Below are 21242 nucleotides of genomic sequence, written 5' to 3' on the forward strand. Positions count from 1 at the left end.
TATATGCTGTATTCAAAAAAAGTAGTCTTGTAACCATTAATTATTGTCATTCCTGTGGCATGCTCCTGGCCAGAACGCACGTGGTTTTCTGTACACTATCTGAACGGAGTCAAGTCCTGAGAGCCGGCTTAAAGGAATACTAGACACCTCCATACGATCTCACCGATAGAAAATAGGCCATCTAAACGTTTTGATTATCGGGGAAATGCTTAGGCAATCAAATACTGTATGGAGATAGAAGTATATACATTATGAACTTATTGAGAATAGAGTCCACTAAGAAAATATTCAGACTTTCAATTTCTCTAGATTTCAGTGTTGTAGATTTAATTAATATATTGTTTTAATATGCCCCCCCGCCCCCCCAATCTCCACACAATACCCCATAATGACAAAGCAAAACATAAATAAAAAGGCTTTTGTGCCAATTAACAAAATTAAAATATCCATTGTACTTAAGTTTTCTGACCCTTTGGCAATGATCACAGCTTCTGGTATTCTTTGGTATGCCCCTACCACTATGCACACCTGGATTTAGTTTTACAATTCTTCCTTGTACTTCCGCTCAAGCTCAGTTAGATTGGAATATGGAGCATTGGTAAACTGCAATCTTCAGGGCTCCCCTACAGAGGTTCAGTGGGCTTCAATCTGGGCTTTGCCTGGTCCACTGAAGGATATTCAAGGACTTGACTCGTAATTGTTTTTTGTTTAATTTTTACTTTGTCCTTATAGGGTATTTGTATAGAAAACATTTAATCAATGATTCATTGAGTCTATAACTAATACAATAAACTTTGCATTCAATGTTGTTGGCTATAAGTGTTAAATACTTTTTGTATTATGAAGTGGCTGACTCGGGTTAGACTACGTGTAATGGACTAGTTTTTGTTTACATTAGCAAACAACAGAAATGTTGCTCCTTTTGGAGCCATTCCTTCACTAAAAGTAAAGACGACAAATACTATACTCAGGGAGGTCCTATCTATAGAATGATGTAGCTACTACCACAAAGGGCAACTTTAAATGGTTGTTTTGTCAGGCTATTATATGCTATGCCTAATAGTTGTATAATGAAAAAGGTTGTACAATGTTACACAATTGGAGCAATTTTGACTAAACATGGGTGAATGACACATCTTGCAATAATGATCTGGCATTTAGAGTTTACACTGACTGGCCCAAGTGGTGCACTACAATAACTGATTGACATGTATTAGTCACATAATACATATCTCAATTAGCTTAAGGCGAGGTGCATCATTTGTGGGAGATGACATGTTTACTGTTGTCTGGTTTAGTTATGTGTTTTCTTTTAAGGAGATGATCTAGTAATTGCTGCTTCAGATCAAGGAAGATATAGTGTGGGATTGTGGAGGTGGAGTGAAGTAGGGTGGGGGTCATTAAAACAAATACATTTTTTGATCTTGCAGCCAAACATCTCTGTACTTACTCAGCAATAATCTTGAATAAATCACTAGAATTCTAAAATATATTCTATTTCAGGTCCAAACAGCTGCTTACCAGGCAAACATTCTGCCTTGAGAAATGAATTAATCATTTTGCTAATTTCCTTGACAGTGCGCTCAACAGAGAGACATGTAGCTTCTGAAGCCCAAGCTCTGAGCTGGAGAAAACCAGAGGCAGGGTTGCACTCTGTCATATATTTGCTCTTAGTAAGCAAGGGGAAAGTAAAATCTGATGTTGAGATCTGATATATAATCTGTTAAGAAGAAATATGAAGACATTAATGTGAATCAAGGTTGAGCACAAGTTTGAGGCTAATTATAAAATGTTGGGCTTGCAGGCATCATCTAGGTCAGATTGTTTTAACATGTATAGTTTGTATGTAACAGTAGCAGTAGGCCCTATTATCATCTTTTTGAGGTTTGGCTACAGCACAGCTCCATGGTCAGCTTTGTTGGTTAGCATATAATGGTTGACAGAAAACCAAATCACTTTTTTTTCTTTGGGTGTAAACTACCCTGAGTTTAAGGAGCATTCAGGGAACAGGCTTTGAGCTTATATACTGCTTTTTGATTAAAAATAATGTTTCTATTTACCAGATGCTCTTATCCAGAGCAAGTTACATTTGTGAATGCATACATTTTCATTGGCATATGGGTTTTGGTGGTGGCCCCGTGTGTGAATTGAACTCACAACCACCACCTTTCAATTTCCATGCCTTTAACAACTGAGCCACAGAAGGAGAACTGCTGTGTGTAGAAACAAGCCATTTATCATCACCAGTCTTTTAGCACTTTTGTCTCTTCCTTTCGGCATAGAAATGTGTGGTAACATGTTTCTGTCTCTTTCCTTCACACTGTCTTCACATGTGAAAATAAGACATAGGAATGTTTAGATGACAAGGCACTTATAATCACCAATGCCAACAAACCTTCCTCTTCTCTCTCCTCCACTGTTACCATATCTGCCAAAGTGGCTTTTCAGTCTTGCGTTTAGAACGTTTGGTAATTGGCTTCAGGGGGTTATACTCCCAGATTGATTCATATTTACTTTAAATATATGCAGGAAACAGGTTAATGGAACTCCATCCATACAACAATGTCAGGCTGACATGTGGGGAATGATGCTGTGGACAAAATTAACCTGCATTTACGCAATTACTTGCATGTGCATTTCACACTTTGTTGAGGTAAAAACATGAGTATGAACCTTATCTGGAAAACAGTCCTAATTAATGTTTATGTCACTGTCAACAATTGCCAGATTTTCATTATGTTAGCAAGCTACATGACCAGCTGATTGAGAAGCTATTAGCAGTGCCCTTTTCTCAACCTGAAAGGACCATTTAAGCAGCAAAAGCAACTTACGTAACACCATTGTAGGGTGGTTTTGTAAAAAAAATCATAAAGGATTTGATTAATATAAATTTTGTTAGTTCTGGGTTGATGACTGTGCCAAGGGCAACATCCTAATGTTTTCCCCATGGAGGGCGTGTCTTTCATCATTCTGCATTACCTATTAACACGTTAGCCTCCCTGTTCTATAAGAACATTGTGGATGTAAAAAGCAATTTGATCTCTGGTCCAAGATACCGCTGTGTTTCAATCAGAGCTGTTGGCTGGCTGCTTCCAAAAACGACCCTCACTTGCATGGCACTGATGCCAACTCAAACCACAAGCAGCTGGCAGGTCTGTGCCTCTGTCCCACATCCAGTGGTGAAGCAACAGATAGCCACCCTGTTGAGCTTATGTAGATGTGCATATTGACCACTCAATATGTTTGTTTCGTTGGTAGTGACGTTGTGACGGGCGACCAACAGGACAGGCGGCTGTAAGCCGGTAGACAGGGCCTTGTGAAGATGTTGCCAGTCTCAGTGGAGGCATTTGAGCCACTGCGTGACAAGAATTTACGGCATTGCAGTGCCACGGGCAGGTTATATGACAGCAGTTGATTGGCCTAGATGACAAACTGTGTGTATATTATACAGCTCTGGAAAAAATTAAGAGACCACTGCACCTTTTTCTTTCCTTTCCAAAAAAGTCGAATAGGAAGGTTTTGTGTGAGGAACAATCCTTTTCAACTTTTTTGGTGTAGTGGTCTCTTACATTTTTTCCGGAGTTGTGTGTGTATGTATGTATGTATGTATGTATGTATGTATGTATATTAGTTGTGCTCAAAAGTTTGCATACCCTTGGAGAATTGGTAATACAGGTGCTGGTCATATAATTAGAATATCATCAAAAACTCACATTTATTTCAGTAATTCTATTCAAAAAGTGAAACTGACAACTAATGAAAACCCCAACTTCAGTATCTCAGAAAATTTGAATATTGTGAAAAGGTTCAATATTGACGACACCTGGTGCCACACTCTAATCAGCTAATTAACTCAAAACACCTGCCAATGCCTTTAAATGGTCTCAGTCTAGTTCTGTAGGCAAAACAATCAAGGGGAAGACTGCTGACTTGACAGCTGTCCAAAAGACGACCATTGACACCTTGCACAAAGAGGGCAAGAAACAAAAGGTCATTGCTAAAGAGGCTGGCTGTTCACAGAGATGTGTCCAAGCACATTAATAGAGAGGCGAAGGGAAGGAAAAGATGTGGTAGAAAAAAAGTGTACAAGCAATAGGGATAACCGCACCCTAGGGAGGATTGTGAAACAAACCCGTTCACAAAGGGGAGATTCAGGATTGTGAAACAAAACCCATTCACAAAGGGGAGATTCACAAAGAGTGGACTGCAGCTGGAGTCAGTGCTTCAAGAACCACCACGCACAGACGTGTGCAAGACATGGGTTTCAGCTTTCGCATTCCTTGTGTCAAGCCACTCTTGAACAAGACACAGCGTCAGAAGCGTCTCACCTGGGCTAAAGACAAAAAGGACTGGACTGCTGCTGAGTGGTCCAAAGTTATGTTCTCTGATGAAAGTAAATTTTGCAATTCCTTTGGAAATCAAGGTCCCAGAGTCTGGAGGAAGAGAGGAGAGGCATAGAATCCACTTTGCTTGAAGTCCAGTGTAAAGTTTCCACAGTCAGTGATGGTGTTGGTCCACTGTGTTTTCTGAGGTCCAAGGTCAACGCAGCCGTCTACCAGGAAGTTTTAGAGCACTTCATGCTTCCTGCTGCTGGCCAAATTTATGGAGATGCAGATTTAATTTATCAACAAGACTTGGCACCTGCACACAGTGCCAAAGCTACCAGCTACCACTTGTGCAATTGGGCTGTACGCTGCAGGCAATACTCTGCCCTCATTCAGGGGGGTTGCGGTTGGTGGGTGTCCCTTTGGTTGATGCCTGGCAATGTGGGTGGATTGATTTCCTGCCTGTTGGGCCCTGTCCGGGGCCTCCCCCGGGTAGGGCCACAGTGTCGCCGGACCCCCTCGTCTCAGTTCCAAGGTGTTACGCTGCTATATTATTGTGCTGGGGGATATGAGGAATGCACTTCTAACTTTTCTCAGTCTCCTCCAGTTTTACATTTTAGGAGGAGATGAGGTCCTGGTTCACACCTGCGGAGTACCTGGTTTGGAGGGCCCGTTGCTGTCCCTGTTCTTGTCCATCTGGTCATACATTTGACCTAGTCTAGAATCAAATAGATTCTGGATTTAGCCCAGAGAAATGTCTTTATTATTCCAATTGGACTCTTAATATCTCACCCGGCACAGCCAGAAGAGGACTGGTCACCCCTCTGAGCCTTGGTCCTCTTTAGGTTTCTTCCTAATATTTTACACTGTTATACAAGCTATACACTCACTAGTTTACATTGTTGCAAAGTGTCATTTCTTCAGTGTTGTCACATGAAAAGATATAATCAAATATTAGCAAAAATGTGAGGGTTGTACTCACTTGTGAGATACTACATACTTACATATGCAGTATGTTGTAATGCTAGAACAAGTGTAAACAGAGGTTTACGGTTGGAATAAGTGGCATTAGGTGCTGTTTATCCTTGCATGCTGCTCCCTCTGTACGCTATAGAGGGACAATCGGTATGGGTTCCTACAAATGGCCTTAGGACAACTCTGTCCTCTTAAGTTGGACATTCTACCTCTCTCCTACTTTCTTTTTTTAGTTGTATGTTTAATTGCTTGCACTCTCTTTTGTTCTGTCCCTCAACTCAATGCCCCAGCTAATTCAACACAAATATATTTGCTTTAAACTCTTGTTTGTTGCTCTTAATATGGAGTGGTTGCCTTGCGTCAGGAATGGTCCCTCTTCAAAGTGCTGTCCAGGGGATGGGCGGGGAAAATACCAGGGGGCGTGTGTGTGTACATCTCCCGCAACCACTCTCAGATCAAATGCCAAGCACAGCAACGCTCAAGTTTATTTGAAGTGGAGAAACCTCAGCTCCTTACTTATCTGTGTTTGCTTTTGCTACAGAGCTGTGTTTCATTCATGTGTGGTGAACTGATTTCTTACCAAGCACATTTAGTGTGTGGCTGTAGGAAACTGTATAGTGAATGCAGGGACCTTGAAGGAAAAGAACGATCCTCTTAATGTAAAATACTTATATTAGGATAGTGAATAATAATATATCAATTGTTTTATGATGTAATCCTTCCATTTTATTGTAATATACATGCATAGTATTTGTCACTCTTGACTAAAATACATTAATAGTTCAATTCAAAGAACATAGCTTAACATAGGGCCTAATGTTTTTCTGGTCCGTCGGCCCTGGGTAGCAAACACTACTGTGTTAATACAGCTGTCTTACAATTACATGGAAGACATTCGTTTTTAATGCTTTAAATTACTTAAATGTGTGAAAAATAACATTATTTTACAAGCCACAGGCCCAACCGCTACCTGCTTGTGTATTCCAATATGTTAGGGCCTTTGCTGCTGCAATATGACAGGAAATGAATAGAAAAGGCCATTAGAAGGTACGCAAATGCAGCATCTTATGAGATGCTCTTAAACTTACCTAGGAAACATTTTTGATGAAACAGACTGAGTTAACCCAGCCCCAAACGCTGAATCCCCAGACACTGAGTAGTGATGCTCTGGCCCTTCAATTAATAAATAGTGGCTTTGTCCTGCTGCCAGAGCAGGTGTTAGGAGACTTTAAGTAATCAATGACACAGAGTTGCTTATCCTGTTATTACATTGGAAAGTTATGACCGCACCGGCCGCTGTGATGCGCCGCCAAGTGCTCCATATCGAGATTACAAGGGCTTGCTGATCTTGCGCTTTGGACATATGTCAGTTAGAGTGCAGGCGCGGAGCCACTCCATTCACAAACGCACACGTGCTACAGTCGCCGTTTGCATTCACTTGGCCTGATAGACAAAATTCTGTGGCCTTCTGAAGCCGCTCCGATCACTGTCTACGCGCTAGACACAGCCAGGCCTTTTCAGCTTGTTGAATTGTCGTCTTCTGTTATAATGACATAGATAAGAGCACTTGCTGTTCACTCCCAAGTTCAGCAAACCCACAACCATGCTCCTATCAACCCAGCCATTGGGAAGATATTGCAGTTTTCATGCTCAAGTTGTGCGTATCTCCAACTCGAAGACAGGGTTCACATCACATTCATGCTAAGGAAAGTGGGGAGGAATGGTCACCACATCCATGCCTGGTTACAACATCAAAAAGAATCTGGCAGCGACTCAAAGCTAATGATGCCCTTTGATTGGCTGTAGTTATTTTAGCTTCATTCAAACAGGGCCCCGCTGAGTTGTAGCAAACACTTGGTGCACACACCTCCAACCCCATATATTCAACATAAAGCCTCTGTGTCTTTGGCATGCTTTGCTGTACTCCAACTTCACAACCACCTGCTCAATAATAATTCCAGGAATTAATCAAAACCTTAATCGTTCATTAAAGAGGACTTGAGGGTATACAGTAAGAGTTGGAGAAACAGTAAGCATTTGAAAACTGTTCAAGGAAAGCATTCCCAATAACAATCATTACTGCCCCCAACTGTTACCGCAAATAATGTCTGTTGCCATAACAAAATAATATGTAACCTACTCTGTTAACGAATTGCCCTCAACCAATCCCTGTTGCAAAAGTTTTGTCCTTGTCGAAATGACTAAATCCCTGTCTGAATCTGCTTAATTAGTCTGAGTTGGACTTGACTCATAATCTCTTATGGGATTTCCATCTGTCGAATTGGTCTGCTTGTCCTCATTGAACACCACCCAGGTGTTTCCTCATCAGGACACTGTGCAACCAGTTCTTTAAAATACATTTTTGAGTTTATAGTGACAGAAGTAAAATATCAGAGTTTTTTTCTGAAAGAGCAGAGTACATCATGGGAACAGCTCTTTATCTGGGGATAGCTTTAAAACATGTCTTTGTAAATTGTATGAAAAGGTGGGATGGACATCTCTGTAAGTCATGTAGAACGCTCTTTTCATTTACAAGAGGCTTTTGCAGACACTTTCCGCATATCTCACATCACTTATTTTAATTAAAACACTTAATTAAAACACATGATTGGTATTGAACTGGATACACCAAGTAGAGTTTGTCAAACTACCTTTCCATGTTCTTGCTCAATTTAAGTGGAGAAAGCTTCAAAATAAGCACAGGCATTGTAAATATGTGTAAAGCCTTGGTTTCACTACAAGAAAAGGGTGTCTGCTTTGGATTAATTGGTGTTGTTTGCATTGTAACATTTTTGAGGGGGAGTACTGCATATTATACTTTTGTATTTAACTTGTATCCAATTTTAGTCATATGTTTTGTTTTCTTTTGTATTTTATGGACAGGCCATCACTGAAAAAAATCTATTGTTCTTAATAACTTGCATGATTAGAGAAAAGTAAATAAATAAAGGTGAATTAAATAATTAGAAGCCTATTATTTTCCATTGTGAAAATTGTTTCGGGACACAATCTTTGGGCAACTTCTACCGAATAGATTTAAAGTTGGAGAGGGTAGTGGTGAAGCAAACTTTCTTTTGCGTGTGCCTCTGCCCCAAAGGGGTGTTATTGAAAAATTAAGTTGTCAACCCCAGGACAGGTATTCTGGGTAAGTAGGCCCAGTAGTAAAGGTCTGCAGCAGACCTTCAGAGTGCTGAGCATAGGCAAGGCCTGTTGGCAGTAGCTGAACCCTTTAGTTGTTTTGAAGCATACTCTTCTCAACCTCTCTGCCACATCCAAAAGCCCAAAGCACCCACTGAGGTGTACTGAGGTGGAGCATGTCTCCAGCTTCAAATTTCTGGCAAACACAACTCTGAGGACCTCTCCTGGTTCCTCAACACCTCAGCTCTGGTCAAAGAGGCGGTTGATGAAGGCCCGCCTGTCTTCCAGGATCCTTGTGAACTTTTACCGCTGCACTATCGAGAGCAGTCTGACTAACTGCGCCACAGTGTGGTTTAGCGGCTGCGCCATTGCCGACCAGAAGGCCCTGCAACGGGCAGTGAAAACCACCCAGCACATCACTGGTGCCCAGCTTCCTGCCATTGCAGACCACCAGCGCAAACGGTGTCTGCGCAGGATCATCAGAGACCCTTCACACCCATACCACAAACTGTTTGCCCTCCTACCATCAAGCAGGCGGTACAGGTCTCTTTGTTCCCGCACCAGCAGACTCAGGAAAAATTTTTCCCATCCACTGTAACCCTGCTGAACTCTGTGACCCAGAGAACTCTGTGACCCATCACTTAACATACGCTCACCCGCCTCTCAGGTCCTTGTTGCACTACTCCCTTGTACTACTCTGACACTGCCTTGCAAACCCGATAAAGGAAGTTTTTCAGTTTTTGCTGTTGTTACCCACATGTCTACCTTGGGGACCTTAGTGCTAATATCTCTGCATCCTGGATGCTCATGCTACCCTACTAAATTACTTGTTTGCACTCGTTTTACTATCATTTATTATCACATAGTTGTTTGGCAAATTTTTAAATCATAATGATAACAGACCCAAATGGCCCTGAGCAAAAGTTTACATACCCTGGAATGTTTGGCTTTGTTACAGACACAAGGTTACACACAGGTGAAAATGGCAATAAAAGGTTAATTTCCCACACCTATAGCCTGTGTATAAATAGTGAATAAGTTTGTTAGCTTTCATGTGGATGCACTGAGCAGGCTAGATACTGAGCCATGGGGAGCAGAAAAGAACTGTCAAACGACCTGCATAACAGGGTAATGGAATCTTATAAAGATGGAAAAGGATATAAAAAGATATCCAAAGCCTTGCAAATGCCAGTCAGTACTGTTCTATCACTTATTAAGAAGTGGGAAATTCAGGGATCTCTTGATACCAAGTCAAGCTCAGGTAAACCAAGAAACATTTCAGCCGAAGCTGCCAGAATAATTGTTTGGGATACAAAGTAAAACCCACAGGTAAGCTCAGGAGAAATACAGGCTGCTCTTGAAAAAGACGATATAATTGTTCCATGGAGCACAATACGCCGATACTTGAATGAGCTGCATGGTGGAGTTTCCAGAAAGTAGCCTTTACTGCACCAATGCCACAAAAAAGCCTGGTTACAATATGCCCAAAATAAACTTGACATGCCTCACAGCTTCTCGCACACTGTAATTTGGAGTGACCAGACCAAAATACAGCTTTATGGTCGTAACCATAAGCGCTATGTTTTGAGAGGGGTGAACAAGGCCAATAGTTAACAGAATTCCATCCCCACTGCGAAGCATGGTGGTGGCTCATGGATGTTTTGGAGGTGTGAGAGCTCTAAAGGCACAGGAAACTTGTGAAAATTGATGGCAATTGGATTTACCACTTCCAAGAATTTGTGGCCTCATAGACGACTATTATAAAAGGCTGTGCGCTGTCATTGAGTCTAAAGGGGGCAATACACAGTATTAAGAACTACGGGCATATTTTTGAACAGGGGTCAGTTAATTTTTTTCTTTGCTGCCATGTTTTGTTTTATGATTGTGCCATTCTGTTATAACCTACAGTTGAATATGAATCCCATAAGAAATAAAAGACGTGTTTTGCCTGCTCACTGTTCTCCTTACAAATGACACAGATATGACAATTTCTCCAAGGGTGTGCAAACTTTTGAGCACAACTATGTGTACTTAATGCTTGTAAATACTTGTACATTTTCTGCTTTCTATTTGCACTTCTGGTTAGATGCTAACTGCATTTCGTTGTACTGTAGTTGTACTGTTCAATGACAAAGATGAATCTAATCACTGCCAACTCAAAGCCTGTAAAAGCCAGACATTCCAAACGGATTCATGACTGTCCCAAAAAAGAAATGCAGGTATTTGACTGATGCCCTTCTTGAGCTACGTTTTCTTTCAACACAATCCCGCCCAAGCACAGCAAATCAATGCAGTGTAAATATTCTTCAGGTTTACTGGATGGAACAACTTCAAGGGGACATGGTGCTTCCTGGGGTAAGAGAGTCAGGTAGAGAACTGAGCAGTAATACCTTGAGAGGACTGAACCCTGCATTAATTAGCTCCCTTTCCACAAAGTTGTTCCTGTTTCTTCAAAACATAACCAAATAGTCGAGTCAGGAAATCGGCAGTCTCCCTGTCAACAGCCCATCCAAATCAAAACAAAATGTCCACTCAAAACAACATTTCCACATCTTATTGACCAGATGTATAATGCAAGCAAAATGGGTCCCATGGTGTTTTTTAAGGATGGATGGCATCTTACCAAGGGCACTTTTGTCCCATCAAGAAATCATCCTGTTTTTTAAACCACAGGGGATTTTCACTTCGACTTGCACTTGAGGGCACTGTGACGGAGTGGGACAGATTGTGACTAACACATCAGGTCTTTGTGTGAATGGACCTTAGGCTTAACACAGCTAATTAATTCAGAGGTATTTGTCACCTGAGGCCTGTGAGGAAATGAAAGGTTTGAGTTCACAGCAGTCCGAGTCTACCCTCGGTGCTGTGTGTGTGAATGTTGGTCCAGGCAGAACCAGCAGAACGGTGTGCACAATGAATCCCAATTAACCGACGAGACCCGTCGAGTTGGGCCCTGCCCCGCCAGCTCTTTTCGGTCTGCATCAAATCACATTAGTGCTAAGGGGCTGGAGGTATGCCCTGCAAGAGACTTATGCTTTGTTCTATAGGGGGCAAGGGGTTAACCCTATAAGAGATTTAAAACATTTTTGACACCATGAGCTACGATGGTTGCTCCCATTAACATTTTAACCATGGAGCTTTTCTTGTGGAAAAAAAAAATATTAGTAATCACGTGTTGGGAAGGATATGTTCTCTGCCTTTAACACAGACTCAACATGGAAGACTTTAGTTCTTATTAGATCAGGTTTTTCAAGCTGTCATTTGGCCTAAGTGTCAGATACTAATATGTTTACACAAATGGAGATTTAGCAAATGTCACTTAAATAGGCTGTGAAGCAATGTTGTTCAGTTCACAGTTGAACTTCCTTTCAAGAACACTGGAAGAACTGTTTAGTAATAAAGGGTATGCAAACATCTGTTCATACTTTCACCCTACAAGCATGAAAAGACTGCAATCTATCCACCCTTTTGACAACATATAGAATACATTGATTCACATTAACCTTCTGGAATATTGCTGACATGCCGACCTGTCCTGATAGCGGTAGCTGTTGGCTTCAGCTGCCAAAGGTTTTTGTGCATATCACTTTCTCCCCCGTGGCTAGGCCCAAAGGACTGGGAGGCCAGGCTGGATTCCACTATGACTGCCTGGCCTGGATATTAGTTTCAAATTGGAGATAACATGCAGTGTCCAGCCGGCCAACCAAGACAGAAAGGCTCAGGGTCAGAGAGAGATGCAGGGTTCTGGGAAAGGTGCTGATGTAGTGTGAGTGGCACAGGGAGAAGAGTGGATGGAGGGAGGGAGGGAGTGGAGGTCAACCACACGAAAGTAAGGCATGGAGCCCAGAAAAAGGGGTTGGAGACAGACAAGCAGACAGAGATAAAAAGAAGGATAGAGTCAGACAGACAAACAGGAGAGGATACCAACTGACAGAGAGACTGTGAGAAAATGAACAAATAAAAAAATCTGACAGAAGAAAACTGAAGGGAGTTAAGACTTAGCCTGGGCGATAGAGGGAGAATTGCGCACAGAGGTCGGTCCAGTCATGACTCTGCTGCTCTGGGACTGCAACAGATGGGGGCTCAGTGGACTCATTTCACTCTCTTTGGGTAATTAAGTGACAGCCATGCGTGGCTAGGGGCATGCCAAAGAAATGAGAAGGGGGGAGGGATGAGATGAGTGTGACCCTATTGTGTTTCACGGATGGATTAGAACTGGGAAAGCATAGTCTCTGAGCCCGTCGCACATAGGTCCCATGCTTTCAGTGTCCGGTTTCTACATCTGCCCCCCCCACCCTTGCCTCTTCACCCAACCCCCCCCCCCCCCCCCCCCAAACGTGTTATCATATCGGCCCACTGGCTTGTGAGCCCCTGGCTGGACAGGACAAGGGCGGAATATGGAAAAGCGAGTGGAAATGAGGGACCACGGGGGACAGTGAAGAGGGAAACAGGCAGAGGAGGCATTTTAATACCAAACGCTCTGCTAATTGTGGCCAGTCCGAGTGATGTCACGTCGGTGTTTGTGGCGGCCTGAGAGAGCCCGGCAAGGGGGGCGGCTGGCGTGTCACGACAGTGATGGACTTGCACTAACGTGGGAACTAGGTTGATGTCATGGTGCCTGTGCGAGCCGCACTTAGGAACATGTTGGATCGTTTTGCCTTCACGTGGCCCATTACGAGACAAGATATTCGGACTAGTGCTAGCCCAGTTTAGAGTCCCGCCCTCGTGCATGCGCGTGTATGTGATATTACACCTATTACTTTCCTTGTGAGTATTGTTGCAAGGATATTAAAAACATGAAAGGTTAGGGAAAATAGAATTTTGAGGGGGACCCAGATGGATACCCAACCTGTGTTTGTGTGTGCACATGTGTACACTTTCATAGGCTATATCTACACGCACACTTGCAAATACTATTTATAGATCAGCAAGAGTGTGTATTTTTAGAGGTAAGCTAAGCATGTACAACATCCTATATAATCTTGTAGGCTTAGTAATGTTCTCTCACTACTTTTTCCATGATGATATTTCATTTTGACTGTTTGTAACATATGGATCTTGGGGCAGTTGTGAGGTCACACAGTAGGCAGATAAGTCAGGCAGAAAACCGTGTTTTACACAAGTTGCCATACAACTTGTTTTTAAATTATTGTTATAATAATTTAAAGCACCTGTAATATCTGTCCTGCCTCTGAACACGAAAGTAGAGTTGCATACCCTCGCTTGTGGAGACCAAAAAACATCTGCTTTCACAGAACCTCAAACCGGTGGCCACACTGCTAATCTAGGACCATACCAGTACCAAATTGGCAGCCAATGAACTTGTTCTACTAATCCAATATACCTACATTTACAGTGGTAAATATGAAAACTTTTTCAGAATTAATATTTTTATTACAGGTCATCAGTTTAACGTTACTTCTTTTAAAAGTATTCTAAATTGTGGCGCCTAATTGTTATTGTTTGTACAATGACAATGAACTGTCATGAGGAACAATTGTTTAATTTGTTTTGTTCAGTTTTGTTCACTAAAATATATTAGTTCACAATATCTGGCTATAACAGGTGTGAAATGGTTAGTCAGTTAACGCCACAGTTGGCGTTGGTAGCATTTAAATCGGTTACATCACTCGCTCTAAGACCTTGAAGTAGTTGTATCCTTTGCTCTGCAAGGGCCATGACTCTGGTTCGATCCCCGGGCATGTGGGGCTTTTAGAGAGAAGCTGTTACATTGGTATTGGTGTATGTCATTGGTTTAAAATCAATTGATTATTCAGATTTTATTACCCCATATCTGGGGTACCCATGTTAATTAATTAAATTCAGTCTGATATGAAAACTGTAGCCCCTATTCGTGTAAACAGGGTGTCTTCTGAAAGCTGAGAATCTTGCCTTTCTAGTGGTTCCAATCTTTGGTTTGACTCACTATCATAGAAATCTACCATTTTGTTATTACACGTAACCTATTACACATTTGAATGAAGTTAATGTGGTTATAACTCTGAATTATTAAAAGACTAGAGCAAGGTTGTTTTTCACCAATCCAATATTTTACACTGGATACACCCAACAAAAACAAGTTCAAAAACCCAGCAATTAACATATTCATTCAACGTGTTTAAATATTTATTAATTTTTTACTCATATTTTTGGGAGGAGAGGAGAGATGGGGAACTTAGCTGGCTTGTATGCAACGGAAAAGTGATAGTCAGTAAAAGTTCTGTTTTAGGACAGCTATGGTTTCAGAGCGAGATTGTATTTAATGCATTTACATTGAAGGGGTTTCAACGCCTGACCACTTGTCTTTTGGTCCCATCAGATGTGGATCTTTTGGTGTGCAAGCACCAGGGCCCATCCTGCTGTACCCGCAAGATGGAGGAGAGCTACCAGGCAGCTGTGAGACGAGAGACCCTCCAGAACATCCGCTCCTACAGCTTCGAGCTCAAGTACCTCATCTCCGGTCATGCCGCCGCTTTCCAGGGTAAGGAGATTGCAGAGTTGGGATGGGAACCCAGAGAAGTCAAAAATACATCTTTCAAATTATTTTGCTCATTGGGGTCAGGTAGATTAACAATTAGGGAAGTTAGCTAGGATTCCTGGACACTGGTGGTTCATGTTCCTTAATCCAGGGATCCTCCAACCAGGATTCCTGAAAAACAAAACAAATTGTAATAAAACAACACTGGGACTTAAGGACAGATGTGGCCAAAACAATGTTGTTATCATCCTTAAGGAAAATTAAATAAAACATGAGAGAGCCCCCTTGAGAGTTGGATGAGGCTTGTAAATGTCTTTCTTTGCTGAAATACGACTTGTCCTTATATGCCTTCAACAAAAGTGGAAAACAAAAGTGTCTTTGTCTCTGCATATTTTTTTTGTTGAGGAGTTCATAAACATTTTCAATCCAAATTTTGATTGATCAGGATGTTTCTTTTTACCTCAGCAATTTTGGCTGAAGCTTGTGCTGTGTATTGTCTTGGGAGGGAGATTTTAAGTAAGGAGCACAGCTACTGGCTGTGGAAATATTTTAGCAAGGCATTGAAATTATGAAGAGGGAGTGTATGTAGTGGACAGCATACAGACCGTACTCTAAATTGTGATTTATGGTTGGAAGTCTGTCCGTCGTGCCACCTTTTGCCTGCCTAGCTCTCTGTCTCTCTTTCTCTCTCTGAGGAAAGCAGTAGATGGATGGCTTGCAGGTCCGACTGGTCTGGCTCTGGCCAGTTTGGCTGCCAGAGGGGCTTTTACTGGGCAAAACGATGCCACACTGGGCCATGTCTGACTTACTTCTCCGAACTGGGTGGCTGGTAATTACAATGTCATTTGAAATTCCTATATTTCCTAGATGGACAGATTTGTTTTGGCCTTATTCAACCCCTAAAACAACTCTGTTCCACACTGTCTGCTGGCAAGAGGTTTGGAATGATTTTGGTGCTGCAGGAATTTATGTAATTTGTTTATATATTAGTTTAACCATTTATTGGAGAACAATGTACAACAACACCCTTACAAGTTTTGGTGTAAGCTTCTGCTTCTCTTGGGTAACTCACTGCCATCACATGATCATGTATGCAATACTACTAATTACAATATCAACACCATAAGATAATTAGCAATCCCCAGGCAATGAGCAAGGTATGCAGTACCAATCCACAGTACCAGTCCCCCCCACAGAAGGAAACAGAACCAAAAAGGTGGAGGAAGGGGTGGTTGGTGGGTTTGCACCCACATGCTAGTGAAACCAGCACACATCAGAACTGAGTGAGTAATCTGATGATTAAGTAGTCAGTAGGAAATATTGATATAAATACTGATATTGTGATAGAAGTGATCCCCGACATCAGATGATTCATTGCTGGCCAATGACTGCTCAGGTTTCTTGTCTGAACTGACTATGCTAAATGCACTGAGATACATCTGTACTGTGATTTGATTGTAATAGATACAAAAAAGAACTGATTTTGTAAAATGCAGCATTAGTGCTCCCAATGAGGCCCATTTGTTTTTATATTCTTTAGGATTCATATTGTATTTATCAGAATGAGCACAGAATGCATGATTCTAATTACTGTATTTTAAATATAATGTATTTTAAAGGCATTTATGCTTAATTGAACCGGAAAGTAGGAAAATATAGCTTTATAGATGAATGACACAGGTTGATTAGGACAAAGAGAAAATGACCTAAGGATATAAATAATAATAATAAATATGTCCAACAATGTTAATAAATACACAGAAGACAATAACAACAGATCAGCCAGGTTGGAGTTCATGTACAGCTGAAGGGTATTTATGTGTTCTTCAACATGAACTCAACAACAATACTGTTAATAATAACAATAATAATAATGACACATCTGATTTAAAGAGCTTAAAAAACAAGGACCCTAGCAAAGGGGATAACATCAATAAACAATAATATAATAATAATGAAAAAGCTATATAGTTTAGCAAGAGCTGAGTGAGGTCTGAGGGAGCTGAGGGAGAAAACCAGAACAAACAGGTGGTGTCCAGTCCTGTTTTTGGGATGTCAGTATTCTGGAGACAGAGGAGCGGAGATAACACAGTTTTGTGCGTTTGACTGGGAAGTAGTGATGTTGGGACACAAGGAGGTAACATGTAACCATGATTTGGGGCATGTGTGGACCCTGTCAGTGAAACTGGAGCCTATCCAAGGCTTTACTGGACACCCTGAATAGGACTCCATTGTAGTAGAGCAGACATCATTTTACAAAGGGCAAATCTAGTGAGTTTGCTAGCTAGACACCTTAGTTATTATCTAAACCTCTTCAGATTATTGGGCAGGGAAATCTGACTTCTGGATTGGTTTCCTAATGCTATTGACTTTAAATAAGAAAATGTTTAGCTTGTTTGGCCAAAGACTCTACGATGTTTGGTTAATTTTTTTTAATTTTTACTAAGCGCTACAGCGCCAACATGAAGTGTATTGGTGCCATAATGGCCAGCTAACAAAACCAATAGGGTTCCAGCACATACAGTGCTTTCCCCACGTATAATAATAAAAACTAACAAAAACAGTAGATTTCCAGCACATTCCTGTTGTCCCCAAGAGGGCTTCCTCCTAATTGAACTGCCTCAACCAGAATTGGCAAATAGAGCAATCAAGACAAATGTGTACTAAAATCAACCATCAAAACAATACAATATGCCTGAAGAAGTTCTTAAAAATAAATAAAAACATTTAAAGCATGTAGGAATAAACATACCTAAATCCTAAACATATACAGTGGGGAGAACAAGTATTTGATACACTGCTGATTTTACAGGTTTTCCCACTTACAAAGCATGTAGAAGTCTGTAATTGTAATTTTATCATAGCTACTCTTCCACTGTGAGTGATGAAATCTAAAACAAAAATCCAGAAAATCACAGATTTATAAGTAATTAATTAGCATTTTATTGCATGACAAGTATTTGATACATCAGAAAAGCAGAACTCCAGCTCCCTCCAAAGATTTTCTATTGGGTTCAGGTCTGGAGACTGGCTAGGCCACTCCAGGACCTTGAGATGCTTCTTACGGAGCCACTCCTTAGTTGCCCTGGCTGTGTGTTTCGGGTCGTTGTCATGCTGGAAGACCCAGCCACGACTCATCTTCAATGTTCTTACTGAGGGAAGGAGGTTGTTGGCCAAGATCTCATGGCCACATCCATCCTCCCCTCAATACAGTGCAGTAGTCCTGTCCCTTTTGCAGAAAAGCACCCCCAAAGAATGATGTTTCCACCGCCATGCTTCACGGTTGAGATGGTGTTCTTCGGGTTGTACTCATCCTTCTTCTTCCTCCAAACACGGCAAGTGGATTTTAGACCAAAAAGCTCTATTTTTGTCTCATCAGACCACATGACCTTCTGCCATTCCTCCTTTGGACCATCCAGATGGTCATTGGCAAATTTCTGACGGGCCTGGACATGAGCTGGCTTGAGCAGGGGACCTTGCGTGTGCTGCAGGATTTTTATCCATGATGGCGTAGTGTGTTACTAATGGTTTTCTTTGAGACTGTGGTCTCTCTTCAGGTCATTGACCAGGTCCTGCCGTGTAGATCTGGGCTGATCCTTCACCTTCCTCATGATCATTGATGCCCCACGAGGTGAGATCTTGCATGGAGCCCCAGAGCGACGGAGATTGACCTTGAACTTCTTCCATTTTCTAATAATTGCGCCAACAGTTGTTGCCTTCTCACCAACCTGCTTGCCTATTGTCCTGTACCCCATCCCAGCAGCGCATTGTGCAGGTCTACAATTTTATCCCTGATGTCCTTACACAGCTCTCTGGTCTTGGCTTGTGGAGAGGTTGGAGTCTGTTTGATTGAGTGTGTGGACAGCTGTCTTTTATACAAGTAACGAGTTCAAACAGGTGCAGTTAATACAGGTAATGAGTGGAGAATAGGAGGGCTTCTTAAAAAAAACTAACATGTCTATGAGAGCCAGAATTCTTACTGGTTGGTAGCTGATTAAATACTTATGTCATGCAATAAAATGCAAATTAATTCTTTAAAAACCATACAATGCGAATTTCTGGATTTTTGTTTTAGAGTCTGTCTCTCACAGTTGAAGTGTACCTATGATAGAAATTACAGACCTCTACATGCTTTGTAAGTAGGAAAACCTGCAATATTATGACCACAGACTAATCTCATTGTGAATAACACTGATATTTGCTTTGCGCCCTGCCACAAAGCAAATCTTTCAGGAATGGTCTTTGAGGAACACAGCAATGAGTTCAAGGTGTTGACTTGGCCTCCTAATTCCCCAGATCTCAATTCAATCGAGCATTTGTGGGATGTGCTAGACAAACAAGACAGTTCCATTGAGGCCTCACCTTGCAACTTACAAGACTTAAAAGATCTGCTGCGAACATCTTGGTGCCAGATACCACAGCACATCTTCAGAGATCTAGTGGAGTCAATGCCTCGACGGGTCAGGTCTGTTTTGGTGGCAAAAGTTGGACCTAAACTATATTAGGCAGGTGGTCATGATGTTATAGCTGATCGGTGTACAAACACTGACATAAACACAAACATCTGTGTACATCCGTAAAATAAGATCAGATATACCCATTGGCATTGATCCTATTTCACTGAATGGGGCATAGCGAGCAAGAAGCAAAGAAAAGTTTAGTTTGAGGAATCCATAACATTCCCAACTGAGAGAAAGCAAACTGGAATGCATTCTTTAAGAAGAAATAAAGAAAGGGAGAGGGCGGCAGGAGGACAAAGATTTTTCCTTATTAGCATAAACAATAGAGCAGCCAGAAAACAGCTATACACATAATTTTGTATTAGATTGCGACAACACACCAGCCAATCAAATGTAAATTTGTCACAAGACATAAAAGAACTAGTACTGTGAAATGTAAATAACTTTATGTGCTTGTAGCTGTGCAACCTAAAACTCAGCAAATGCAATTTTAAAGTCATGTCTAATTGCAACACAGTTGTTTACTAGACTAGAGGTGAGGTTTGTATGATTTCTCTGTATTGGAGGCATTTATTCTGGATGTCTGGCAAGGAGGTGGCTTTCCTTAAGTTACAGTGGCTATGATCTCAGCTAGTCTCGCGAGGCCACACCTCCAATCTTGTCTGGCCTCCTTGGAGTTCTGGAAACGTACCTATTAAAAAAATAACATCAATTTCTATTGGATGTTAGTTTTCAAATAAACCTCTACTCACAGGCTTGTTGAAGGCGGGCTTAGTGTGGTTTTGCTATTTCTTCAAACTGAACAGAACACATACACACGTTTTTAGTTCCTACCTAGGTTGCAACATATCAGAAAAGAAGCAAAGTAAAAACATAATTCTGTTTTGGAAGAACTGTGCTATATTCATAAGATCGAATCAATAAAGCCATTACAACTTCTCTGATTAAATGCTGTTCAGAAAAAAAATATATGTTTTGGCGTGCTTTCCTACATGCTATGGTAAAAGTTTATTATATCAAGCATGGAGTGGTTACTCTGATTTCAATTATCCAGGATCAAGTTTCAAAGTTTATTTGTCAAATCGGGTTTGTGTTCTGAGCGCAAAAGGAATCACAGCAGCATATGCAGGTCAAAACGAGACGGAGCACAAGAACATTTGTTAGGCTTTTGGTACATCTGTGGGTTGAGATTGTCGGGCCACCTCTTTTCATTCAGTTTCGAATTAGCCTTTTCCCCTATCAAAACGTTAATTCTTTCTACCTTTCTATTCTTTCTTCTTTCTTTAAAATGATAGCAGAAGATTGCGACAGGAGCCACATACCGTTTTAGAAAACCCATCATTCAATGTTATCAGTCATATTATATCTTCTAAAGTGAGTGTGTAGTCTGGTTGCAATAACAATGATTGACCTAGAAACAGGTTGTTTGTTTCTCGAAGACTGACATGGTTCACCACAAACGCGACATACACCTACAGATTTTGCCATGTGCCATGTCACAAGAATTTCATTGTGCAGGATGATGCTGTGTTATTCAATGCATTTGATAAATGAACTTGAACTTAAATGATTTTACTGCCATCTTCACTTAGCTAGCTACTGTTGCACTGAAGGCATTATTCTCATGAGCACCTGTATAAGCCCGTCCCAAGTGATGCATTTGAATGCATTTAATGTGTTGAAGCATTAGCCCAATCAATGCATTTGATTGGGTTAATGTGCTTTGAGATGTTAATGACAAAGTCAATCCTGTAGGTTTTCCCCAGGCCTAGCGACATTCTAGGCCTGGCTTAAGAGGCTGGATCTCCGCTAACTACAGGCGCAATTCCTTCATAAATAATTTCTAGTTTGTTAATGCCTTTTGTA

The 21242-nt window shown here is 41.3% G+C and overlaps 1 protein-coding gene across 2 annotated transcripts in view; it reads left to right on the forward strand.

Moving 5' to 3' along the window:
- Positions 1-21242, forward strand: part of LOC105018053 (glypican-5) — a 179959-nt gene that overhangs the window by 1031 nt on the left and 157686 nt on the right. For both annotated transcript variants that reach the window (XM_034291477.1, XM_034291478.1), the window contains exon 2: positions 14758-14919. In XM_034291477.1, coding sequence (XP_034147368.1) covers positions 14758-14919 — 162 coding nt within the window. The remainder of the gene's footprint in view (positions 1-14757; positions 14920-21242) is intronic.

Source organism: Esox lucius, chromosome 3, assembly GCF_011004845.1.
Source record: "Esox lucius isolate fEsoLuc1 chromosome 3, fEsoLuc1.pri, whole genome shotgun sequence".
Taxonomy (NCBI): domain Eukaryota; kingdom Metazoa; phylum Chordata; class Actinopteri; order Esociformes; family Esocidae; genus Esox; species Esox lucius.